General features: G+C 31.0%; 3 protein-coding genes across 3 annotated transcripts; all 3 read left to right on the forward strand.

Moving 5' to 3' along the window:
• The first annotated feature begins 2419 nt into the window (after nucleotides 1-2419).
• On the forward strand, nucleotides 2420-5532 carry LOC107606141 (N-lysine methyltransferase). The gene is made up of 6 exons (XM_016308129.3): nucleotides 2420-2777; nucleotides 2863-3005; nucleotides 3101-3174; nucleotides 4228-4360; nucleotides 4474-4752; nucleotides 5025-5532. Exons 2-6 carry the CDS (start codon nucleotides 2889-2891, stop codon nucleotides 5277-5279), a joined length of 858 nt encoding a protein of 285 aa, XP_016163615.1. The 5' UTR covers nucleotides 2420-2777; nucleotides 2863-2888; the 3' UTR covers nucleotides 5280-5532.
• Nucleotides 5533-8844: 3312 nt separating this feature from the next.
• On the forward strand, nucleotides 8845-13291 carry LOC107608433 (uncharacterized). The gene is made up of 6 exons (XM_088495095.1): nucleotides 8845-10007; nucleotides 10110-10424; nucleotides 11063-11225; nucleotides 12138-12301; nucleotides 12773-13028; nucleotides 13187-13291. Exons 1-6 carry the CDS (start codon nucleotides 8845-8847, stop codon nucleotides 13289-13291), a joined length of 2166 nt encoding a protein of 721 aa, XP_088351221.1.
• Nucleotides 13292-20975: 7684 nt separating this feature from the next.
• On the forward strand, nucleotides 20976-25118 carry LOC107606143 (Major facilitator superfamily protein). The gene is made up of 4 exons (XM_016308131.3): nucleotides 20976-21274; nucleotides 21524-21843; nucleotides 23472-24101; nucleotides 24601-25118. Exons 1-4 carry the CDS (start codon nucleotides 21142-21144, stop codon nucleotides 25045-25047), a joined length of 1530 nt encoding a protein of 509 aa, XP_016163617.1. The 5' UTR covers nucleotides 20976-21141; the 3' UTR covers nucleotides 25048-25118.
• The last annotated feature ends 2109 nt before the right edge of the window (nucleotides 25119-27227 follow it).

The raw sequence follows: 27227 nt of genomic DNA on the forward strand, positions 1-27227 counted from the left end.
GGCACAAACGGACACGTGGCCAAATAACATTGTGACACGTGGCACAACCATCCACGTCAGCATGCCACGTGTCACTGGTCACCACATCATCATACCATTATACGTGGCCAAATTATGAAGTGACATGTGTCACTTACAGTCCACGTCATATTGCTATGTCATCACGTCGTTAATAGAAAATAGGTCAGGGACTAATATAGTGCATTTTTTTCAATCTCAGGGACGTAATTGGTGCAATTGAAATCTCAAAGATGATTTTAGTGCATGATGCCAATCTCAGGGACCATTTTAAAATTTAACTCAACAATGTTGTATAGCTAAAAAATATAAATAATAAATAAAAAAATATATTTATTAATAACATTCTCATCTACAAGAGAGTATGGATTATTAATTAATTTTTTTTATAAATATCTTCTTTTATTTAATTATATCCAGAACCAATTTAAATTTTGTTGGTAATCAAATCCCAAAAATTCTTCTCTCATCATTAGCTTGCATCTATAATTATATAATTTTTATTTTAAATAAAACTCTTAATCTTTATTTATTAATCCTTATATTATTAATCCTAAAAAATATTTTCAAATTATAACAACACATCTTATAAAGAAAAAATCCAGAATCTCAAATTCGTTATTCTTAATTTATTAGAAGTAAAAAACATACAAAAAAACTGTTGGTTTATAACCTGCAAAATAAAAAATAAATAATAACAAATTAACTTTAATTTGTGGATTTTGGATGTTATATGCTTTTTTTTTTTTGGTGACTTGGATGTTATATGTTTGAAGTTATTGATGTTATATAGACGTGCTAGGTTGCTCAACATTTTTCGTCGTCGATAATAGACTCATTTGGCGGTTCGTCTTTCTTGTAGATTTTAATATTTTATTATCTTTTAAAAATTTATTTGTCATTTATTTGAGATTTTCGAATATTATTTTAATAATTTATCATAATTAATATATTAGACTATTTGGGTGAAATTATTATTTTTTTAGTTGAGTATTTCAAATTTTGAACTTTTGTATCATGAGAATATTTTTGAAGTTGAGGTGCACAATATTTTGAAATTTGAAATAAACGTAATTAGCGTCTACAAGATTTTGCTTTCCAACGGATCACTCTATCGTTACATTGGATGCCGTTACACTTCGTCAAACCAAAACCTACGTTGCACTTGATTGACCAAAATGTCCTTATACCCACCGTATATTCACCTGTTGGCACAATTGACAATAAATGTATAAATTTAACTAAATTTCATACACAGAAAATTTAACTTGTTTCTTAAAAATATTTATTTGTAAATATTTTACTATTCTATCCTATTTTGGAGGAACTTTTTGAAGTTGGAATTGGGATTTGGGAATGTGGACGGGAATTTCCAAAGGAGGAAAAAAAAAAGGCTGAAAAAGCAAAACCTTAGCTTATGAGCATGTGAGGGAGGGGACGACTTTCTCACTTGATAACACAAAACGATTCATATAATCTTAATCATGAATCACACAAGTTGGCACTTGGCAAAGAGATGCTCATTCACCACACGTGACACCTTTTCTTGTTTATTGCTTCTGTCCCACGAATGGTTTCTGATTCATTCAAATATGTATTACATAAGGATAACCAAGAAAAAAAAGGGAATTTCACTTACCGAAAAAAAAAAGATAGAATTAAAGCTCAGTCTATTAATTCTGGAAGAAAGCTCACTTGATTTAATGCTTGTTGCGTCTTTCCCTCTTAGATTATGTTGTGCTAGTGTATAAGAGAGAATATTAATTTCCCAAAGTATGACAAATTAGTTGGCAATGCTTGACTTTTTGCACATGAACATCACGAGATTTCTGAGCACAAGGAATGTGTAGCAGCTGTAATGTTCGTGTGTAGAAGTAGAACCCACTACACTAGCCACTAATATCGGGTTGCCAACAAGCTCTATAGAACAATCGTCATTAGGAATGTGCCTTAATAATACTATTATAAAAATTTCACTTCCTGTTATTAATTAGTCACAGGACAGTATAGTACTTAATTACTTATTTCACATTTCCAATGGATATATATGTGTATATATTAATGTAAAGTTGAACGTACATATTAGGAGGTTAATAAAAAGAGTAAGTACTAAGTAGTAGTAGGAAATGACGTGCGGAAAAAAAAATACGGAAGGAGAGTAACGGAAAGAGAGTTTTTGAGGGGAGGAGCGAGCCGGGAGTAATGCGTGCTCCGGTATAGCAACCGACACGTGGCGGTACGTGGTTACCGTCCATAATTAAGTTTAATTGAAAAGGGTAATACAAAGACTAGAAACAGAAATACACAAATATGGGCGGTATAAGATTCAAAATTTTAGGGGAGAGAGAGACAGTAAAAGGCAAGAAAACAATTAAAGGAATTAAATAAAATAAAAAAGAATAAAGGAAAAAGGTGAGGTCAGGTAAGAGAGGAGTGGGGAGTGGATAATAAATAAGGGAGATATGCGAAGCGAATGGCATTGTTGGCGTTTGCTTTGTTTTTAAAACACAACCAAGTAGAGTAGCTTCTACTGCTTCTTCTACTTGTAGCTGCTTTATTTTCTTTTATACTTTGTACTGGTCCTGTTCTCTCTATTTTCCCCCAATTCTCTCATCGTATAAAATCGAGTGTGTCCTCTCATTCCGAAAAGGAATCTTCGAGATCAGCAAGGTCATCGTCGTCATTTGTTCACTGCACACAGAGAGAGAGAGAGAGATTAGTACTAATATTAACAAGACACACTCACTCATCACCAACAGGCACGTCTCTACTTCTTACTTATTTCTTTCTTGTTTGTTTGGGTAAAGACTAATGAGTGTTTGGTTGGGTGGATTGGGAGAATAGGAATAAGAAGAAGAAGAATAGGAATAATGGAGAGGAGCACTCCGGTGAGGAAGCCACACACATCAACGGCAGATCTGCTTGTTTGGTCCGAGATTCCGCCAGCTGATTCTCCAGCTCCTTCCTCCGCCCTTCGCTCTCACCAGGTTTCTCTCTCTCTCTCTCTCTAGAAGGTATTAATGGAATAATAGTAATAATAATAATAATAATAATAATAATTTCTGTGATGGAATAATTGTAGCCGTCCGATGGGATCAGCAAGGTGGTGTTTGGGGGTCAGGTCACTGATGAGGAGGTCGAGTCCTTAAACAAACGGTGAGATCTGTTCCTCATTTTCTCCATTTTTTTCGTATAAATTATTACTTATTATCATTATCTAATTAATAACATTCCTGGATTACTATGGCCTAGAGGTGGTAAAAGGCATGCTTCTGGAATTGGTTCTTTTATTTTTAAGTTTTTAAATGGAATAAAACTTTCCCAAATTTGTGTTTGTGTATTCCTATATCTGTAGTCAATTAATAATTACTTCTTTTTTAGGCCATAGTCCTCCATAGTCCACTCACACATCCAGCACCCCGCAATAGAAAGCGAATGTCTGAGAATTGGTCTTATCTTTTTGCTTAAATTGTTTTACTTGGATCAGCGGATCTATCATTTCAAAATTTCAATCATAGTTCCTAGTTTTCTTCTGATTTACGTTTATTCCCAAGGGTTCACCTGCTTTACTTTCTTTTGTTCTTTCTTTCGTTTTTCGTTCATCATTTCGGAAAGGAAATAGGGGAATGTGATGCTTCAGTTCAGTGTCATATCAATGTCATTCTAACATTAGAGTACGGAAATATCATGTTAAAAACTTTTGGGGTTGGTTATAAATAGTAATATGAAATTCAATTCTGTGCTTCTTTGCTCTAATCCCATCTTTCCCTATAATAAGTATCGCCTCTATTTTTTCTTGGGACCGTATCAATGATGGTCCTAACATCATCGTAACTTCTAATTATGTCATGTCTCAGAATGAAGAAATCCCTTCACTTGTTTATCTATCCTTTCCACCAATTTGGCCCAAATCCTGGGGCTTGCAAGACAATGATAAGCCCCCCAAAATATTTGACGCCGCAGAGATATTTCGATACAAAATAAAGAAGGGCTATTTCACTAATTTCTTTTAATTGATACTTTGTGTATGTGCTGCTATAGCTCTGCTTGCTGCATATATGATTTGCAAACTAGTGTGAAGAAATGGATTTAATCACAATAAATATGATGACAGAACTATGTTTTTCCCATATATGAAATCCCATATCAATTTGGTTTGTGGCTTTATGTTTTGCGGCATCTAACATTGTTTACATGTGGACTTTCCAGAAAGCCTTGTTCAGAGTATAAGATGAAGGAGATCACAGGTAGTGGAATTTTTGTGGGTGAAGGGGAAAGTGACGCATCAGAAGCTGGCAGTGCCAACCCTTCTGCAAATAAAACAGGATTGCGGATGTATCAGGTATCATTTTAATTTTTATATGAACATGGATAGTTGGTGAATTTCACAAATTATATGCGTTATTGCGGTGGATCCCTGCTAACAAGCACTGTGATTGTTTTTGGAAATTGCAGCAAGCAATTGCAGGAATCAGTCATATCTCCTTTGGTGATGAGGAGGCTATTTCTCCAAAAAAGCCCACTAGTTTACCAGAGGTGGCCAAGCAGCGGGAGCTAAGTGGAACTCTGGAAAGTGAAGACTCTCAACTGAAAAAGCAGCTTTCGGATGCCAAGTGCAAGGAGCTTAGTGGTCATGACATATTTGCTCCACCACCAGAAATCAAACCCCGGCCAATAACTCCTCGCATAATGGAGTTGAAAGGGAGCATAGATATTGGGGAACCCGCTGCACATGTATGCACCACTATAAGTTGCTAAACTTGAATTCTTGGGGGGAAATGTTTTTCAAAATCTAGTTAGATGTCTTTAATAAATTATGGATCATACTTCATCTATGCAAAATGATTAGTGCTGTGATTCCACAACAAAGGGAAACTGAGGTTAATTGTGTCATAGAATGAATAATGGAGACTAGACATTATAATTGACTTTTTGAGATGCTAGTCCATGTTGCTTGTGCATCTGAAATATCTAAGTTGCTTGTGTTGTGGCTTTGTTTCTAACAGGGTGATGGAAAGTCTAATGGGGAACCACTTAAAACAGCAAAGAAGATTTACAACCAGAAATTCTCAGAGCTTTCGGGAAATGACATATTCAAGGGGGATGTGCCGCCTTCATCTGCCGAGAAATCGCTGAGCGGGGCTAAACTACGAGAGATGAGCGGCAGCAACATCTTTGCCGATGGGAAGGTAGAATCTAGAGACTACCTTGGGGGCGTACGGAAGCCGCCGGGTGGGGAGAGCAGCATTGCATTGGTATAATTTGTTAGGGTCCTAACAGAGTCATTCTCATATACTGTCCTTCGTTTTGTTAATTTAGTGGGGATGTGTTATTATATATATTATTTGACCATGTATTTTCTGGGTTTTGGTCATTCGTGTCTTTAGGCTTCTTGATGTCTTCTTTGACTGGGAAAAGGACCATCTGCTAATTGGTTGTATGTCCATAATCCTGTGTTTTCCTCCGTGTTTGGTTTAATGGAAGTTTGGACTGTTTACCTGATTTAATTAAAACGTACCATTGTACTTTGCTATTCATTTTGCATTAATTAACTTGTATAAATTTGAATCGGCGCTGTGTAGAAGCATGTACTATTAGCTGATATTAATGAGGACACCAATCACCAAATTTATTTGGGTGATGAAGTCAAGAAGTTGCTGGAATAAGGAGGATTATTGTAGGTTGCATCCTCAAATTTGAAAAGCAGTCAGGTAAAGAAAAAGTCATCTTAGGGTAGCTTTGAAGCGAGGCAAAAAAAATAAATTTCATGAGTTATATTGTTATGTATATCTTTTTTTTTTTTTTTACTAAAATATGGGGGCTTTTTGGGAAAAAAAATTAGAGGTTTAATTTCAGTATTCTAATTTTTTATCTTTCTTATTTTGTAAAAAGTGAATTCGGATAGTCTGATTTTAATTTAAAAATTAATTTAATTTTTTAAACTGAAAATTGAAGGATTCAATTTTAATTTTTAAATTTTTTAAATTTTTGAAAAATAAAAAATGTCTGATTTCAATTTAAAATATTTTAAAAATTTTTAATTTTCAGAAAACAAAAATCAAAGATTCTCCTATTTCTAATACTTTTTAAATTGGTGGGTGTAATATTTACGCATCATTACCAGAAATTGAATATTCTCTGTCAATTGTCAGCTGATTTTTTTCAATATTAAAGAAATTTCAATATTTTTTAATAAATTTTTTAGTTTTTCATATTTGCAAGAGTTGTTTTTTTTAAGGGAAAAAAAAAGCTCAACACTTATGAAGCTTATTAAAAAATAAATAAAGACAACTAAAATGCTATTAATTCTATGTACTTCTACAATCTACAGTACTCGCAATAAACATCAAACCAAAATATATTATGATTAGGAGGAATTTTAACAAGGTGGTACCATTCACTTTATTTGCGGGTATTTGTAAATATCTGGTCGGATAAGATTGTTAATTTGATTTGCTGCAGGTAAAATTGAGTGTAGAGTAAGTTTAAATATAGGTCGGATAATATGTATTGAGTTTTAATTTTATTCGATTAATCTTTACTTTATATATATATATATATATATGATAAAAATAAAAGTCTTTACTATTGAAGTAAGATCATCAATTGATAGTTTAACAATTTTGCGAATAAAATTAGAGATAAATTATTCTCAATTTACAGGTAAAAAAAAATTAAATTTTAATAACAAGTTCAACATATACATAAAATTAGAATTGTGTTCAAACTTTATCCTACTCTATCCTTTATTTCCCCTGAATTCATAATATGGCATGTAGAAATTTTTGTTATTAATTTTTTTTTTATGGTGTTTATAATAAAGATAACAAGGGCTATCATCGGATGAACCCTTATGATTGGTTTGAATTTGAAATATTTACCAGAAAATCCTTTTTATCATAATCATTAAATAATAGTAAAGTATTGTTTTTGTCCCAAACATTTGGGTAAATTTTAAAGTTGTTCCTAACATTTTAATCGTCTTATTTAAGTCCCTAACGGTTCAAAACTGACTCAACGTTGTCCTGCCGTTAGGGATCCGTTAACAGAATTGAGGGGGAACAAAATTGAGACGATTTTAGAACGTTAGGGACTTAAATAGGACGAAAACGTTGGGGAAAAAAATGATACATAAAAATAAAATTTAATTTTATCCTTCAATAATATCAATTTTTTACAATACATAGTATTCAATTATTTTTTAATCATATCTAAGTAAATTACACTTAATCGTATTACTTTCATTTTAAATAAATTATTTTTTTATAATTTTACTTGTAAAGATTTTTAATTATCATGAAATGTTTATAGAATGCCTAGTATATAAATTTATAGAAAAAAATATATATACAATAAAATATAAATTATACCTTTTGTCTCTAATGTATCAAAATTCTTTAAAATTATAAAAAAATAAATTTATTTAAAATAAAAGTAATGTGATTAATTGTAATTTATTTAGATGTAATTAAAAAATAATTGAATACTATATACAGTAAAAAATTAATATTATTGAAAGATAAAATTAAATTAAAATTTATTTTTATGTATCGTTTTTGTCCCTAACGTTTTCGTCATATTTAACTCCCTAACGTTTCAAAATCGTCTCAATTTTGTCCCGCAGTCAATTTTGTTAACGGATCCCTAACGGCAGGACAACATTGAGTCAATTTTAAAACGTTAGGGATTTAAATAGGACGATTGAAATGTTAGGGATAACTTTGGGACTTACCCCAAACGCTTAGGACAAAAACGATACTTTACTCAACTTATATACAAATTAAAACAATCAAATAAAAGAATAATGTTAAATAATTACTTTTTTTAATTGACATTAATAAAATTTTTAAAAATAATTTTTTAATTTAAATTTTAAATTTAAATTATGAATTCTAAATTTTACATTAAAAATTATAAATTTTAAATTTTAAATTGACTCATTTTTTAGTAATGAAGTCTTTTGATGTGTTACAAAGGATTATGGAATGGTGATGTGTTTTGTAAACAATTTTTTTTTAAATTAAAAAAAAAACAAATCAAAGGTTTCAATTTGACTTCTTTAAATTTTTATAGAAATTTGATATCAGATTTGTTAAGAAGAAAAAAAAAATTGAAGATTCGATTTAGATTAGTTATATAATTTAAGGGTTAAATTTATATATTAAAAATTAAAAAAAATAAAATACACAAATTTAAATGTCAGATTTATATTTCAAGTGACAAACCTAATGGTCCGATTTATATTCTCCACATCTAAAATAAACATATCATATTTTAACATGATTGTAAAATACCATGTTCTGCACAATATAAAAAATAAAAAGTGCTCCTAAATTTAGTTAGATTTTAATATTTTTTTTAAATAAAACAAAAAATAAAATGTAAATAAAAAGAACAACGAATTCAGAGTATTCAACCGCCTAAGTAGGAATGTGAGATTGGATTCTCACAATTTTATCGGATCAGGCCAACAATTTGCACAATACTGCACCCAAAGCAAAGCTGAGAGAGAGAGAGAGAGAGAGAACAAAAAGAAGAAAGTGTGGTTGTTCGTAGCGTGGGTGGCTCTTTAATTTGGGGGCGTGAGCAGCAGCAGCACCCAGTACACTCACTCCCTTAAACCTGTCACTCTTACTCTGTCACTGTCACATTAATCCCTCAGCACCACCCACTCTCTCTTTCTCTTTTTCTTTGCTCCCAAATCCCCATGACACTCAGACATTCCATTTTTCATTGTCCTTTCTAATTCTATCCCACTTTCATTAACCTAGTTTTCAATACCCCAATTTCTTTCTTTTTTTGTTCTTTGTCTCCCATTAACCAGTAATGTTGAGGATCCCGGACAACAACAACACCAATAGAAGGAACAACCTTGAAACTACCAGGAATCGCAGAGACGACAATGAATCTTCCTTGTTCGGTGGCGTTCCCAATAACACCTCGCCGCCATTGATGAACCTTCGCCCCGACCACGTTGCCGTCGGCTCACCTCTCACCAACAGAGCCCCTTTCACCACCACCAACAACAACAACGCCGCCGCCTCTCGTTTCTCGGCCGCAGACGGTGGCCCTGTCGGCAGTTCTCCTTATCCAGCTCAGTATCGCGGCGACCACTGTCTCTGGATGGACACCGATCAGGCGTCGGGATTCCACGTGGCAAACACCACCTTCGGCGCCGACAAATGGGTCGACGATCTGGGAGGAGGAGGAGGAAACGCACTGGCCAACAACTTCTCAAGAATGAGCATCGTCGAAAACGGAACCACCAAAAGCAGAAGCCCATACGACGTCGTGGAGGCTTACAGCAACAACAACAACGCATGCTCCATTGATTCCAATAACCTCCCTTTCTTCGATGAAACAACACCGCCGCCATTCTGCAACAACGCTGCTGGGGTTCCCGTATCGGTGACCCCAGGTTTTGTTCCCAAAGGTTACGCTTTTGAAGCTTCTCCAATGGCTCCGCAGCATCATGATCACCATGTGTACCATCACCATCATCACATCATGGACCAGAGGATGATGAAACAGGCTACAAGTGATAACAACCTTCATCAGTTGCAGCAGAAGCCGCAGCAGCAGCCGCCGCCAACACCGGCTTTCGTAAACCCTTACGTTTGTGACCGTTTCGTTGGGTCTCATCAGCAGCATTTCGGCGTCGAGTGTGAACCTCCCAATGGATGGGGCGGCGGCGTCAAGAACCCCTTCAGATTCTCTCAGATAATGCACCCTAGGCTCCCAGCGAATGCGCCCAGGGATATGGCGGCAATGGCAGTTGCTGCTGCCGCCGCCGCCGCTAACAGCGGTGAGTTTCCTCAGTGTATTTCTCCGATGAGAAATGGTGGTGACCGTGCTGCCTTTAGATGCGATAACAGCGTCATTATCCAAGGAAGAGAAATGGTAAAACCCTGCGTGGAAAGCACTGGTTACGGTGGTTCCGTAAGAGGTTTCAAGAAGGGTCACGGTCAAGGACAGGTTCCATGCGATGAGCTTCATCATCATCATCATCATCATAATAATGGCCAAGGTGGTGGTGGTGGTGGTGGAAACAACAACAATAACACCAACAACAACAATGGCGGTTTCGTGAGGGATCCATCGTCGGTGCCATTGATGCTGGATTTCTATAACCTAGCTGAGGCGCAGGGTTACGTGTACAACATGGCGAAGGACCAGAACGGTTGCAGGTTTTTGCAGAGGATGGTTGAAGAAGGCACCTTTGAGGATGTAAGGGTGGTTTTTGAAGGGATCGTTGAGAATGTTGTGGAGCTCATGATGGACCCTTTTGGTAACTACCTTGTTCAGAAGCTTCTAGATGTTTGCAATGAAGATCAAAGGTTGCAAATTGTTCTCATGCTCACTAAAGAACAAGGCCAGCTTGTCCGAATCTCCTTGAATACCCACGGGTACGTACAACCTAGACCTTTTAGCTTCCAATGACTCACTTAATTAACAACATTTGAGTCCAAAAAATGTTTTCATGCATTTCATATGTTTAAAGCTTAAAGTTTTTATTTTTCTATCAAAAACTTCATATTTTACGGATTCTTAAAAGTGCTTTTTGGTTAGTAATTAGTAAAAGCAGTTGTTGTTTTATGATCTTTAGTAATCCAGTGTTCTAAGACTGAGAAAAACATGCATAACTATTTCTAGCTAAACACACTTGTTAATTATTGTTCTAATGAAGAAAAGTTCTCAAATTTTTATCTAATGAACACTTATTAGCAGTTTATACATCAAAACTTTTTCTAATGAAAAACTTTAACAAGTCCTGTAAAGGCATTGGGTAACAACTTTTTTATACTATACACTATGGGGTAAGATGTGTTTGCTGTTCAAAAATGTTTTTTTAGACTCAAAACTTTGATATTCATTTGGACACTCTTCTCATCGAATAATGGAGAAAGTGTATATGTAGTGAAGAATTAATATGATTCAAAATTTGATGTATGTTGAAAAAAAAAACCCAACTTTTCCGAAATACTCTACATTGTTTTTGTTCTTGTGGTTCACTGAGGTGAATTTATTGTGCAACTTTTGGCAGTACGCGCGTGGTGCAGAAGCTGATTGAGACCCTCAACTCAGCGAAGCAAATTTCATTGGTGAAGGGTGCAATTCAACCAGGTTTCCTTGACCTTATTAAGGATCTCAATGGAAACCATGTCATACAACGTTGCCTGCAATGTCTTAGCTGTCAAGATAATGAGGTACTATTATATATAAAATACTAATAATTTTCTCTTTTATATAAGTGTTTACTGTTAACCAATTTTATCCATTACATTTGTGCATTCTTCTTGTGTACTTAATTCAATATCGTTTGATTTCATATGAGAATGAGACATTAAATTTGACTATGTAGCCTCCAAGCAAATGTTGTGAATGAATGTACTATTCATTCAGATTGAAATGATTCCCAAGTGATAATAATAATTCATGGCATCAAAATTGGTAATGAAAATAGGCTTTTAGGGATTTTCTGTCCTCATGTTAATAAAAATGTTATTTTTAGGAAAAAAATTGATATCATCATAAGCTTTGTCTTTGGGTTAAGAGAATTTTCTCAGAAAATGTTTAAAGGAAAGATTATAATATACATCGAAATATTATTAAAAAAATAGCATAAATAACAATACTCTTTTTGTCATTGTTTCCGTGGTAATATCATCATAAAACTATTATTTTTCTAACCTTTTACTCATGCATGCCAAAATCATAACTCATATATGCTTTTGGAGTGCATTATTCCCATAAATGCAGAAACCTAACATTTGATTATGTAATAATTTAGTTTCGCCGAATATAATCTCAATTTTATTCAGTGTCACATGATGATTGCCATCAGTTTGAATCTTCATAGAAATCAACAACCTGGCACAACTTCACATGGAATTCAAACCATGGATGCATGCAAGCAAGTTATACAAACAAACTTGTTTTAATTTAATATTAATTTACCACTTCAACATGTTTGGTACCAGCATTATTGTCACTAGTTTTACATATCAATATTAAGTTTGTAGGATTTTTAAACACAACTTTTATGTTTGTTTTCCTTTGAAACTTATTGACGAAATTGCTTTTTATATTGTTCATCTTTATTGTTGTTTTTGTGGCAGTTTATTTTTGAAGCTGGTGTAAAGTTTTGTGTTGACATAGCTACTCATCGACATGGATGCTGTGTACTACAACGTTGCATTGATTATTCCGTTGGAAAACATCGTGAGAGGCTGGTCGCAGAAATTTGCAAGCATGGTCTTCTCCTCGCTCAGGATCCATTTGGGTAAATAAATAATACCCTTTGATCTTGCATCCTTTTTTTTTTTTTTTTCTTTTTTTCCTTTGGGTAACTTGTTCCAATGATTTTATACATGGTGCAACATGTTTCGTGTTCAATAGTTCTCCGTGCCTATTTGTCTTAAACACATTCATGGTTTTTTCAATTTCGTGTTTAATAAAGACATTCTCTATTCTTCTATAATTTTGCATGCATGCATTAAATGCTTGATGGAAATTTTCAATCTGTAAAGTAAGTGTCTTTTTCCAATCCAATCAATTTTGCTTTGCCACATGAAAAGCACCAAGGTTTGAGAAGTTTTGTCCTTAGTTTCAAAATGGCAAATCATGATTTTCTGTATGACTGGAAAAGACATGATTTGGGAACAGCATTTTCTATTACTATTAGTCACCGAATATTAGTGACAGTGATTTGATGATTTAAAAGACAAATGTTTGTATATTTTATGTATGGCAGAAACTATGTTGTTCAGTATATTATAGAGATAGAGAACCCAACTGCCTCAACGAAATTGATGTCTCAGCTGAAAGGGAATTTTGTGAACCTGTCTACACAAAAATTCAGCAGCCATGTGGTTGAGAAATGCCTCAAGCATGTTGCAGATAGCAGGTCCAGAATTGTCCGTGAATTGCTCTCTACACCCCACTTTGAGCAGTTATTGCAAGACCCTTATGCCAACTACGTCATTCAATCTGCTCTTGCATATACCAAGGTTTGACAAACCAAACTCATCTTATGACTTAATCATTTAGAATGAAGAAAAGGTGCTTTCTTTTTAACATTAATTATTTGGGCATATTCAATTGGGTGTTGTGATACTCTTGATCCATGATCATTTGTGTAGTTTATGATGATTAATTATATGTATAGGGTGCACTTCATGTATCATTGGTGGAAGCAGTTAGGCCTTACAAGATCTTGCGCACTAGTCCATACTGCAAGAGGATATTCTCTGGAAGCCTACTTAAGAAGTGAGCCATGATGATGATCATGTTTACCTATCTGCAGTGATGACACAATTATATGTTGTTGTTCTCAAATAATTCCCCTCTAATTAGAAGAACTCCTTTCTTGCTGTTCTTGTTTTTCTATGTTGATTAGTGTATTTTGTGTCTGTTATGTTGGCAAGTGAATTACCAAGCCTACCCCTTCATCCCTTCTTTGAAGGGTGATGGATGCTATGTGCTTTAGGTGATTCAGGTCCATCTTATCTTGTCTTTGTATTATTCTTATGTTGTCTTATGTGTTGTCTGTGATGTGTACGTATGCTTCATGCTATGGTCTCTACTGTTGAAGCTGCTTCCTAGGATCATGTACATTTTCTGGATTTTCTCCTTTTGTTTCTGGAGACTATGTTGTTTCGACTTTTGCTCCTGTCTTTTTCAATAATTGACACTTTAATTTGCTGCCATATATGCTTTTTGTTGCCTTCAATCATGATTCAAATTTCCAAGTTGATGTGCACAATTGCTCGTGTTACTAGCTACCGTTAGTACCAAAGATTAAAATTTTTTTGTAATATATATTTACTCTTAATTTTATTTGACTATCAATTACATATATGCTCGTTTGCCACTTTTTTTTTTTTTTTAATATAAAAACATTTTATAAAAAAATCAAATCCATCGTCGAAAGCAGTCTAACAAATTGTGTATTGGTGGCAAGAATAAATTTTTGTTGTATTATAATTTCTGAAAAGTGGAATTCGATGGTGATTTTGCAGCTACAATTTTTTATAGAAAAAAGATTGCATTATGAATTACCTATGTAAAATTATTTATATACCTCACTCAACCGTTTTCAATCTTTTAGAATGATCATTTATGACGTGTATTAAAATTTTGATGAATGAAATATTCAAATTTTCCATTTTCAATTGACCATGCTTTCTTATTCAAAATTTCATTTCTTATTCAAAATTGCTTTCTCCTCCTTTAGTAGACGTATTCCCAATATCACATCGCAGCTCTCCTAGCACATGCTTAACCGAAGCATGTAAAATTTAAGGTAAAAACTCAGGTGAACTCGACTTCACATGAAATTGATACTCGAAAGTCGTGAATTCGACTTCACGTGAAGTTGATACCCGAAAGCCGTTAGATAAAAGTTTAGTCAAATCAGTCAAATCATTTAACGGTTCTCAGATATCAACTTCACGTGAAGTCGACTGCAACTGAGTTTTCACCAAAATTTAAATAGTTAGATTAAGTCATAATGTAGAAACTTTCAATACACTTATCTTGTTACTAATGAATAATGAAACAACTTGTATCAAAACCCAATCATCGACCTGTCTTGTACGGATATCCTTCCATTTGAATAGAATTATAGAACTATATCAAAATAGATTTATAGAAAATATATATATATAATTTAAATTTGAACAAGCAATGGAATTAGTGATCAAATAGTGAATGTACTCTCAATCTATTTGGTTGCTTATTCTATATGCTCGTGTAAATTATTTTATGCTACGTTTGGTTCACGTGTCTCTATAGAGGATTCAACTATGTAGAAATTTTCAACACAAATAATAACACTATTATATCTTATCCGAGAGTAAGCTGGTATTTAATTAAGGGGGATGGTTGAATTATATTATGGTCTACACCTTCTATTGCGTCTAAAGAACAATAATAGCAACAAAATCAATAAAAGTACATACTATATAGCTGGCGGCCATTAACGAAAATGTATTCTCTCAATTTTTTTTAGTAATTAAAAAAATAAAATATAATCTTTATTTTTTAAAATTTTTTATATTTTTTAAATTAATAATAAAAATTTATATTTTATTTTTTTAATTATTAAAAAAATTAAAAAACCCATTCCTGCAATTAATTAGTAAGGTCTTTATGGACTGCAAGTCTGCAAGCAAGAAGGCTGGCTAATTCAACAATTGACCGACACTTAATTACTATCACTATGTACTATTAGCACCGTTATTTCTCTTTAACCATTCGTATATTTTTTTTAATCAGTTTAAACATTTAAAAAAATAATTTTGTAATATAATATTAGAATTTTATAACTAAAAAAATTTAAAATATAATTTTTATTATTTAAAAAAACATAAAATAAAAAATAAATAAATAAATTTAAATAAATAAAAAAATTCTTATTTAAAAATATATATAAAAAATATAATTATTTATATATTTCTTCTAATCGACTAAAACTTAAAAAAAAATAAATTCATGACCCTCTTTATAACAAACCACCAAATCAGTCGCTACTATATACTTAATTATTTCAATGAAAAAACACTAGTATCAAGTTAGCACTATATATCCTTGATTCATCACAGTGGTTAAATATTTTCGTGAATAAATATTTGTCAAAATATTTGATTCCTTTGTACGTCATGCGATGCATATTATATAGAGATTAATTTTCGTATATAAAAGTGTCACATATCGTTATCTTAACTAACATGATGGACGTATAAACAATGTTATATTTTACATGACCCATGATTAATTAATATTAAATATAAACAAAACAGTACAGCCGCACTTTTACGTTTTCTGATTTCAAACTTGCTCTTACAACTTGTTAATTTTCTTTTCAATTAAGTTGGCAATTCTTTGAATTTTTTTTTTTTGGTGACTTGGCAATTCTTTGAATAACTCCGTTAGATAATTAATAAGGGATGTAATCAATTTCAACCAACTTCTATTTGCACTGCATCCTAAAATTTATAAAAAAAAGCTGTGGATGTTTTTTTTTATTAATGGGATATTTCATTGTGTAAATATTGAATTTTTTTAGTTAATTAAAATTTGTGAATTGAAAATTCATTCTCGAGATAGTGGAGATTTTTTTTTTATAATTGGATGTTTATTTTTTATAAAAAAATATCACAAAAAAACATCTACATATACAAAAAAAAAATTTTAAATTACATCGAAAAAATCTAAATTACATCCAAAGAAGAGAGAAAAAGGGTAGGAGTGGCACGATTGAGGACGGCGACGCAAGGGTGAAGGCGCGCGTGGCAATGGCAGCAGGATAGGAAGCGGGAGCGAGATGAAAGAGTGCGATGCGATGGCGTGAGCGTGGCGGAATGGGCGTCGATGGCGCGAGGCAAATGTCAACGGTACAGTGGATGGGAGGAGGGGGAGTGGAAGAGAGGAGATGAGAGTGCATATAAAGAGTGATTTATGGTTTGGAGTTGTACTGCCTAGATATATAAAAAATACAAAATCTAATTTTTTGAACAACAATGCTAGAGAATCAAGAGAGTACCAGCCAAAAATCAACCAAATGTTTCTGGGTGAATCTAAAACCTCTATGTGGATTATGCTTATGCTAGGCATTAGGATGTTTCTTTTCTTTATAAATTGGATGGTTCTGAATCTATTTTTTGATTTATCATGTTTTAGGCATTTGGTTAGGGAAGGAAGGTGAAAAGACGGAAGCTAATTGAATCAGTTTCTGTGATTTACGTTAACGTATCTCCTAATTTAAATGTGGTGAAATATTTAATAACCAATATTTTAAATCATAAATAAATAAAACTAATTACTATATTTATAATTAATTAAGTTGTTCCATTCTTGACTGATTTGGAATTGATTCCATATACTTTTCCTTTTTTGAATTTTAAAATTAGATTTAAAGAAAATTTGGTGAGTTGGCTTATAAAAAAATTGTCCCTTGTACTTTTCTTTTTTTGAATTATTTTGAGTTTTGTTGGAGAACCAATTAAGAGTAAAGCCAACTCCAGTTAACTAATTAAGAAATATATATTTAGAAAAAGTACATGTAGTCAATAAAAATACTAAATAATGTGAACAATGTATATATTGGATGTTCAATTCATTAGGTGTGTGGATGATTATTAAGATTGAGGAGTGTTAGGGGTCAACAATTTTTGTGATTTGTAGCCATCAAATAATCATCAATGATGTTTTTCTTGGTGTGAGATTTCATCTAATAGTGTGGGATTACTCACTTTTCTTTTGCTGATTACATGTTAGCCAGAATTTAATAAAGTTGCTAGCTCCCTAGACTTTTTCATTAAAATTTATGTGAATAATTTAAAGATGTAGTGTGTTTTTACTTTATTGGGCCAATATTAAAATTCATTGTTCACATTATTTCTAAAAACTATTGTTTACCTAACAAAGTTCATATAATATTACAAGAAAATAAATTTTTACTATTCTAATTTTTTAAAATTTAAAATTTAAAATAAGGAGTTGATTTAGTTGGCTATGTTATAGTTGGTTTGTAGATTTCTTTTTGTTCTTTTCTTTCTTCAAGTATTTCACTGTCACCTACGTAACGAACTATATTGCCGAGACTTTGCCGTCTATATTGTTTATACTTGATAGATATTTGACAACAATATTTTGACTAAGTTCACTTGTGTATTGGACTCATAAACTCCCACAAAAATATGGCATTATTTTTAGTAGTTATTTGTGCAGTTGACCAGTTTTTTCTTTGACCGTTCGTTATGTATTGAATTTGTGGGTACATTTCTTTCAGTATCAATATTTCCAGAGTCTTAGAATTTTGTTGCAAGGATTATCTATCTTGTATTTTAAGTATATATATTAAAATTATAAATTAAATTTTTTTATTAAAAATATAAAAAAATTAAAATTTAATATATTTATTAAATAAAAGAATTAAAATTTTTTATTAATGATAAATAAAGACACATGATAATTACACCCTTATTATAAATGTCATGTCCTGAGTCTTTGCATAAAGTAAACAAGTGGTAGGTGCACCAAAAAAAAAAAAAAACACTAAATAAATAAAATAAAGCTAAGGTAGCTTTCATTCCGTGGTCATCAGTGTTTGAAAGATCAGATTTGGCTGCTCAAAAAATACATCATAAACCCGGTCTTCTTGTGGCGCTTACTTTGAAGAAATTTGAAAATGTTATTTCTACATTAAAATTAGTCATTAAAATTAGTTATTAATATATTTTTATATAAATATATATAATTTAATTTATTTTTAATATGTATTTATATTTTAATATATATTTTATTCTGATGGCTGATTTTGATAGCTAATTTTAATATACACGTAACATATACCTAAAAAATTTAATTAATGTTAAGATTGGACGTGCAATTATTGATGCAATACTGCTCTCTACATATGGCTTGTTCGCAAAATGAGGAGCAATAACTTCACCCCTTCTATGTTGTAGGAAGAAATTTTAATTTTAAGCTGTTCCTAATCTCATATTTCTTTAGATCAATTCTCGTATCAAATATTTTGATATTTTTATTAGAGGCAATCAAAATTTGCTTATATAGAGGATCTTTTTTAAAATTTAAGTATTTTCATATCTTTTTAAATAATGAGTAAATAAATTTGACTATACTTATTAATTTCTAAAAGGAATTGAAATCTAATATGTGCACTATTTGTTTATGGGATAAAAAAAATTAGAAATTTAGTTGGTAATTAAAATTTAATTTAATTTTAATACATTATATCAGTATAAAACAGTTTTATACGTATATTCAATCACATAATATTACGTAAGTCAAAATAACTAATTTTTATATTTATTGTGCAAATAATTATTAAAAAATATAAATGTAATTAAACAATTATATAAAAATATTTTATACTATCAACGTATTAAAATTAATTTTATTAAAATTTATTAATAAATAAAGGTTTGGTTATTCTGTCTATCCATATAGTTTTACTGAATTTTCAATTAGGTCCCTATACCTTTTTTCTTTTCGATTGAGTCCCTATACCGTATTAGATTTTGTAGTTAAGTCGCTGTTGTGACAAAAACGTTGGAATTAACAGAATATTCTATTAAACAAAATGAATATGTCTAACACTTGACTGAATATTTTGTATAATTAAACAGAATATTCTGTTAATTCTAATATTTTTGTCACGATATAGATTTAGTTACAAAATCTGATATAGTATAAGGACTCAATTAAAAAAAAAAAATGTATAAAGACCTAATTAAAAATTCGATAAAATTATAGGGACTAATTAAACCATAAATAAACTATTTGACTAAAAAAAAATGAAAAATGATGATTTGAGAGTAATTAATTGGCTAAAGCGTTGTTTGTGAATTAGAAATTTTGAGAAAAAGAAAAGGGCCATGGCATAAAAATTTGAGGTTACAAAATCTCAATTCATAGATAATTTCCAAATAAGCACGAATTATACGTACATATATGGATCATAAATTCAATTTTGATACTGATATATATCTGCTCTGAGGTTGACTCGAATTATTTTTTTCACAGCCACATATAGTCAATGGACATTGTATGTATTGTAGACGTGTATAAGCTAAGAAATTCTAAACATTGAATACTAATAATTACTAACTAGCGTTCATTTTTCTCTTTTTATCAGAATTCAAAATTAATTATGAGAGATTAAACTAGTTAGACAGACATATAAGTAGACTGAATGGTTAGAATTTAGAAAGAGGAAATTGAACATGAAATTCAAACACAAATAAGACAGACAGAGAATTATATTCGTTATTATAAATGTATGAAAAGAAGACTGATATGGATGCATGGTGAAACTAACATAGAAGACTTATACGTGATAATGATATTATACACGGAAATATGGTCAATTTTATTGAATCAAATATCGACAAAGATGACGTCGATTTTATATAATAATATCGACGGCACTATTGTTGATTTTAGTAAGAATGTAAAATTCTCAAACTTATATTATAGACAGTAAGACTGTCGATTTTATTAAATTATTATTGACGGCTAGACAAATCGTCGATTTTATTAGAATTTTAAAAAATTGACAAGTTTTATAGAGATCACTTCTGCCGTTTATTTTGCTGTCGAAATTTAATATTATCGATGATTAAGCCGTCGATTTGACCGTCAATTTTAATGATTTTTTTTAGTAGGTGGAACTAACATAAAATACTTATACGTGATAATGATATCATTCCTACCAGAAAAACGATGCATCAATAATCACTTAGTAGGTTAATATGGAGAACAAATTATCTTAAAAGAGAAAACAAGGAACAATTATTGTGTGACAGTAGTACTCTATACGTATCGTAGCCAAGGCTAGCTAGCTAAAAGAATGGATCATATAGTACTAGATAGTCAACAATTTTTAAAAGATTATTTAATTCATGATTGTAATTACTAATTGGTACTATGAATCAATCAACAAATTACAGATGGTGTTACGGTGGCTTATATAATAATTTTTTTAAAAAATACTATTAATACATTAAAATAAATCTCTAAAATTAAGTATATATACGTATAATTTAATTTATTTTTAATATATATTTAATATTTTAATATATATTCTATACTAGTAACTGATTTTTTTTTTATTTTCACGGTATTTTTTAGGCTGACAAGCCAAAGACTAATTTGCCACAATACTGAGTTTCATTTAAGAGTTTATTGCTGGACAATGCATTACTGTATGCACAAGGTAGAATTCGAACTCCCGATACTTACTTAAACAGACTAATGAAACTGATTTTAGTGATTAATTTTAGTATACATCTTAATTTTTTCTAAAAAATTTTTAAATAAAATTAAAATCATGTACGTGGCATTAATACCTTTTATTTCATATATATATATATATATATATGAACATATATATGAAGATATTTGCAAAAGAACAAAAATATGAAAATATTTACAAAAGGACAAACGTGTACACAGGCTACGACCCTATAAATAAGTTTCCACACACTCGGCTGTTGAGCGTGTCCTTCCACAGAGTTAGACTCAATTACAAAAGCAGCAAAAACCTTGCTGCTATTTGAATCTTATAGAGTCAAGGAAAGAGACTCACAGAAAATGGCGGGTGGCGGATTTGCGGTTGATACACCGGCCGGCAGCTTCGACGGCAGGGTGACACTCTCAGTTGTCATCACTTGCTTTGTTGCTGCATCCAGTGGCCTCATTTTTGGATATGACATCGGAGTTTCAGGTTCTTCATTCATCTTTTCCCATGTTATTAATTTGCCTTCTTATTATGATAACTCATAAAGTCATAATTATTCGATGAGTAAGGTTAAATAACTAATTTTTTCGACTTACATACATCAGTCAATTTTTTTAAAATTATTTTATTTATCATACATTTTAGATTAATTATAAATCTAAATCCTAGCTAATATTAATTATAAATCTAAATACCAGACGAGTTAACTAACAATTGTTTGTATAAAAAATTCAGGAGGTGTGACAACAATGGTACCGTTTCTTGAGAAGTTCTTCCCAGACATACTGAGGAAGGCAGCTGGTACTAAAGTGAACTTGTACTGTGTGTATGACAGTCAAGTGCTTACTTTGTTCACGTCTTCTTTGTATCTGGCTGGCTTGATGTCGTCGCTCGTTGCAAGCCGAGTCACGGCCGCGCTTGGCCGCAGGATCACCATGATGATAGGTGGCGCCACCTTCCTTGTCGGCGGTGCTTTCAACGGAGGAGCTGAAAACATTGCCATGCTCATCTTGGGTCGTATCCTTCTCGGCTTTGGGGTTGGTTTCACTAATCAGGTTAGTCAACGCTCTTTTCTTTATTTTAATTTTTTCCTAAACAATTGTTAACATATCTCTTAAGAGTATATTTTAAAAGACTTTAGCTATAAAATTAATTATTTTTTAATTGATATTAACTAATTTTTTAATATTATTTTTATTCTATGTTTCAAATTTCAAATAATAAATTTTAAATTTTCTAAAATATAAAAATTAAAAAATAATTTATAATAAAAAGTTGACCAATATTAATTACTCTTTAAAAGTATATACTTAAATAGGATTTAAAAAATTTTTTTATCAAATTTTTCTGCCTTTAAAAAAGTTTATTATATTAAAGTCTTTGAATTTTATAAAAATAATACATATAAGTTCTTACTTTAGAATTTAGTTATACTCATTATTTTTACTTAAACAAATAAATTCTAAAAAGTGTGATAAAATAATTTATATACCTTATTTTTTTAAAGTTTAAGATTTAACATAATAATTTTTTTTAAACGAGAACGTCCCACACAAAATTTCTTGGACTCTCAAATTAATAAGTATATAATTAATTAAAAAATATTATAAAATATTTAACTAATTTAAAAAAAATAAATTAATTTTAGTTTTTCAATAACATATGCTTTTAAAACACGTTCCAGATATATTATTTTTTTTTTGAAAATAGCGGATTCTAAAGGAAAACAATTTTTTTTAAAAGAATATTCTAATAACAACTAGGCCATTAATTATTTGTGTACTTAGCTTAAATTGCTAGTTCCCTCATTTCTTATCATGTCCAACTTTGACCATGAGTGATAAGTCCATGAGTCACATGCAACAACAAGGGAATACTGCCAAGTCCAATATTATAATGAGCAAATCATAGAGATCTTTAATTTCAGGAGGTCTTTTCATATTTACACTAACTCCAAATTATACTTTCCTCATCTTCATTGAGGAGAAGGTCAAGGAACTAATTCTCAGTGTAAAAAAGTTGATCAATATTAATTTAAAAATAAGATAAAAACAAAACAGTATGTTAATCACTTAAATTTCTTAATTTATTTAACTTGACTTTTAAAGTTCCATCATTACTATTTTATATGAAAGGAAAATATTAAAAAAATAATATCTAAAATTATTTTATATAATATAATATATATAATTTTATATACATAATATCCGTAATTACATATTTATTACCTCTAAAATTATATAATTATTCTAACAATAATTAGTGAATACTAAATATTAAATAAGTTAATTTTAAATTAATTAGACTAATTTTTTACTGTTTGCTAAACATTGTTCATGTAAACAAAAAAACTAGCGTTCCTTCCACAATCAACCCACCTACTCCAAACTCCAAAGTCCATTATAGTGAAATGAATTTACATATGGCATCTTATGTACACTATGTTAGTATTTCTTGTTAAAGGGGAAACTAATTAGTAGGTGGGAATTTCATTAAGGAGAAATATAGGTAATCAACAATTTTTTTGAACAAAATGTAAATAATGTAAATTAATAAAGTTAAAAGAATAAATTTAATTAATAACATTAAATTAAAAAATATAATGTACTTTTATTTAATTTATAGTTGTTCGTATTGTTTAATATGGTCATTGTTTTCCTAATATTCTCTTTTGATTAATCAGGCAGCTCCACTGTACCTATCCGAAATCGCACCACCAAAATGGCGAGGCGCGTTTAATGCAGGGTTCCAATTCTTCTTGTCAATCGGAGTGGTGGTTGCGGGCTGCATCAACTACGGCACAGCCAAACACACTTGGGGGTGGCGCGTCTCCCTGGGGATCGCCATCGTCCCTGCCGCAGTCATCACCATTGGCTCCTTCCTCATAACCGACACCCCCAACAGTCTTGTCCAACGTGGCAAGATAGAGCAAGCAAGGAAGGCTCTTCGGCAAGTGAGAGGCTCCGAGACCGACGTGGAACCTGAGCTGAAAGAACTCATTAGGTGGTCTGAAATCGCGAAATCTGTGGAGAAGGAACCGTTTATGATGATATTTGAGAGGCAGTATCGCCCTCACTTGGTCATGGCCTTTTTAATACCTTCTTTTCAGCAGCTTACTGGTATCAACATCGTCGCTTTCTATTCTCCTAATCTCTTTCAATCTGTGGGTTTCGGACATGATGCTGCTTTGCTCTCTGCTATTATTCTTGGAGTTGTTAACCTTACCTCCATCCTCTTCTCTACTACTATTGTTGATCGCTTCGGTCGAAGGTTCTGTTTTATTTCTGGTGGCCTTGTCATGCTTTTTTGTCAGGTAACAAACAAACCACTATTTTATTCTTCGTGAATTCTATAGTATTTTTTATTGTACTGTCTAAATTATCTAATTTTTTTTATAAATAAAAAATAAAATATATAAAATAAAAATAAAATATTTAAAATTTATTAAATATTATCTATTTATTTTTTTAGTAAATTAAACACAATGTCTAAGACATCGTAGCATTTACTTTTAGAAAAAGTCTAGGAGCCAACAACTTCTGTGTTTTGTGACTAGCACTTAACCATAAAAAAAAAAAGTGAGTGATCTCTCACCATTGGATATAATCTCTCATCATTAAAAATATTATTGATGGTCAATTAATGGTTACAAAACATAAAAGTTGTTGGTCCTAGCACTTCTTTACTATTTTTTATGATTTAGAAAATCAGAAACAAAAAAAAAATTTAAATTTAATATTTATTAATTATAGCAATAATTAAGTAGTACTAATAGAGTTGAGATGTGTGTGTTGCAACTACTATGAATTCAGATTGCGTTGGCTGCATTGCTAGCTGCGGTGACGGGTGTTCACGGCACAAAGGACATATCGAGAGGCAGCGCCGTGATGGTACTTGTGCTGATGTGTGTCTACTCCGCCGGCTTCGGGTGGTCGTGGGGGCCTCTAGCGTTCCTGGTTCCAAGTGAGATCTTCCCATTGAAGATCAGAACCACCGGACAGAGCATAAACATCGCCATGGGATTCCTAACCATTTCCGTATTGTCGCAATCATTCTTGTCCATGCTTTGCCACTTCAAGTTCGCCGTCTTCTTGTTCTACGGCGGTTGGATCGCCATCATGACTCTCTTTATCTTCTTCTTCTTGCCGGAGACCAAACGGATCCCTCTTGAATCAATGTACACCATTTGGGGCAAGCATTGGTTTTGGCATCGCTATGTTACTAATGAAGAGTCTCGCCAATATGATAATAATATATGAAATGAACCAAGTACTACCATTGGTATAATGTTTCTAAGAAAAAAATATAATGGGGAAAAAGTGCATCGTAATTGCTTCTTTCTTTTTTTTTTTTTTACCAAAGATAAAAGACTCAAACCAACAACCTCTTAATTAAGTATGAACAGACTATACCATAGAACTATAACTCATTGGCATAATAATGGCCTCTTTCCTAATATATTAATTTTGATATTATTCCATAGGTATATCATATATGGATATGGTATATATAATATTTTTGTTTTTTGTATTAAAAGTAATTAATATAAAATAAAAAGGATAAAAAATTTATTTTTAATCATAAAAAATGTAAATAAAAATGTGCATAAAAAGTTGATGTGAATATTATTTCTCTAAAAATAATACTTCTTTATTTTTTGGGCCTGGTCAAAATAATACTTCTTAAAAGGGAACATATTTCCTTTAATTTTTTGTCATAATTTACCTCAGACTACACATTTTTACATACACATCAATGGGCTCATATCAATCAATTAGTTAGTATTATCGATCAGTTAAAGTTATTCACTTATTCTCGAACGCGGCATATGATTTTTTCAAATTTTTTGTTTTGATATTGCATGTTTTTTTTATTTTTCAGAATAGAATAATTTGTTTCATAAATTGAGGGCCCAATTTGGATTTCATATTTCCTTCTGGCCCTCTACTATACGATGTTTATGCACTGTTTTATGTTAGAGACGGGCTCTATAATTCATGGCCCAAAACAAATATTTTATACTCCTTTTTTTGTTGGAGCATGTTTTGATAAGAAAAACTTTAGATGATTAACATTTTTCTTTTTCTTTTTGAATGCAACCAAAAAAATTTTTTTGAATAAAATAAGGTTTAATTATTCCGTTGGTCCTTATTGTTTCACCAAATTTTTAATTAGGTTCCAATACTTTTTTTCTTTTTAATTGGGTCTTTATACTATATTAGATTTTGTAACTAAGTCCCTACAATAACAAAAAATGTTAGAATTAACGAAATATTATGTTAAACAAAATGAATATGCCTAATACTTGACTGAATATTCTGTATAGTTTAACAGAATATTCCATTAATTCTAACGTTTTTTGTTATTGGAGGGACTTAGTTACAAAATCTGATATAGTATAGAAACCCAATTAAAAAGAAAAAAAAAGTATAGGAACCTAATTAAAAATTTGGTAAAACAATAGAGACCGACAGAATAATTAAACCATAAAATAATAATAAACACTCAAATTAGTCTTAAGAAAATTTAAATCAAATACTTTAGTTTTTAATAAATTTTTATTCTCTATAAGTTCCTCAAAATTACTCATGTTGTACAGATTAGTCTCTTTGTTATTTTGAAAGGAACTAATTTTTCTTATAGTGATATTTTTGTGACATAAATGTCTTATAATAAAATTTATTAAAAATTTATTTGTCTAACATATATATTAAAAATTTGATTAAAAGTATCAATCTGTCTAACAAAAATAATTCTTGAAGTCTTCTAATAAATAAAAAATTATTAAAATCTACAATATCCAATCTAAAATTTTTAAAAAAGAACAATTTGGACATTTACTTTTTTCTTTTGTATTTGTCTTACGTTTGAATCAATAAGTTGTCTTACATCTAAAATTCCCTAAAGATCACAAATAATTTGTTTATTCTGAAAATGATGGATTATTAATTAATAGTGCATTAATAATCCTATTAAGTGAAAGAAAGAGTAATTGAAAAGAGAAAGCACCCATAAGAATAAAATAATAGGAAAGTTTTAGGACCAGCAATTTTTTTAAAAATTGGTCAATATTTAACCATCAAAAGAAAATTGAATGATTCTACACTATTAGATTTAATCTTACACCATTAAAAACACTATTGATGGCCAATTGATGGTTACAAAACATAAAAGGTACTGGCCCCTAGCACAGTAGCACTCCTCATAAATAATTATAAAAGTAGTTTTATACGCTCACATAAAGTTATTTAAAAGAAAGATATTTCGACATATATTTTCTTTTAATCCATGTGTGAAATTTTAGTTAACTAATTAATTAATAAAGACGGGGGAGGGAGTATATTGGTTTGCATGTTTTGTAAAAGCATTTGTGTCTCATTAAGTGCTTCATATGTGGGAGTAGTGGTGGTAGATAGGATAGGAGAACTTATTATAAAGG

Source organism: Arachis ipaensis, chromosome B7, assembly GCF_059453495.1.
Source record: "Arachis ipaensis isolate K30076 ecotype BB chromosome B7, ASM5945349v1, whole genome shotgun sequence".
In the NCBI taxonomy this organism is placed as follows: Eukaryota; Viridiplantae; Streptophyta; class Magnoliopsida; order Fabales; family Fabaceae; genus Arachis; species Arachis ipaensis.

Excerpts from the sequence above, each read along its gene's own strand:
- LOC107606141 (XM_016308129.3), top strand. The coding sequence starts at position 2,889 with ATGGAGAGGAGCACTCCGGTGAGGAAGCCACACACATCAACGGCAGAT. Across the intron at positions 3,175-4,227 it reads GTCGAGTCCTTAAACAAACG|AAAGCCTTGTTCAGAGTATA; the intron begins GTGAGATCTGTT and ends TGGACTTTCCAG. Across the intron at positions 4,753-5,024 it reads TTGGGGAACCCGCTGCACAT|GGTGATGGAAAGTCTAATGG; the intron begins GTATGCACCACT and ends TGTTTCTAACAG.
- LOC107608433 (XM_088495095.1), top strand. The coding sequence starts at position 8,845 with ATGTTGAGGATCCCGGACAACAACAACACCAATAGAAGGAACAACCTT. Across the intron at positions 10,008-10,109 it reads GGACAGGTTCCATGCGATGA|GGATCCATCGTCGGTGCCAT; the intron begins GCTTCATCATCA and ends CGGTTTCGTGAG. Across the intron at positions 11,226-12,137 it reads TTAGCTGTCAAGATAATGAG|TTTATTTTTGAAGCTGGTGT; the intron begins GTACTATTATAT and ends TTTTTGTGGCAG.
- LOC107606143 (XM_016308131.3), top strand. The coding sequence starts at position 21,142 with ATGGCGGGTGGCGGATTTGCGGTTGATACACCGGCCGGCAGCTTCGAC. Across the intron at positions 21,275-21,523 it reads ATATGACATCGGAGTTTCAG|GAGGTGTGACAACAATGGTA; the intron begins GTTCTTCATTCA and ends TAAAAAATTCAG. Across the intron at positions 21,844-23,471 it reads GGGTTGGTTTCACTAATCAG|GCAGCTCCACTGTACCTATC; the intron begins GTTAGTCAACGC and ends TTGATTAATCAG.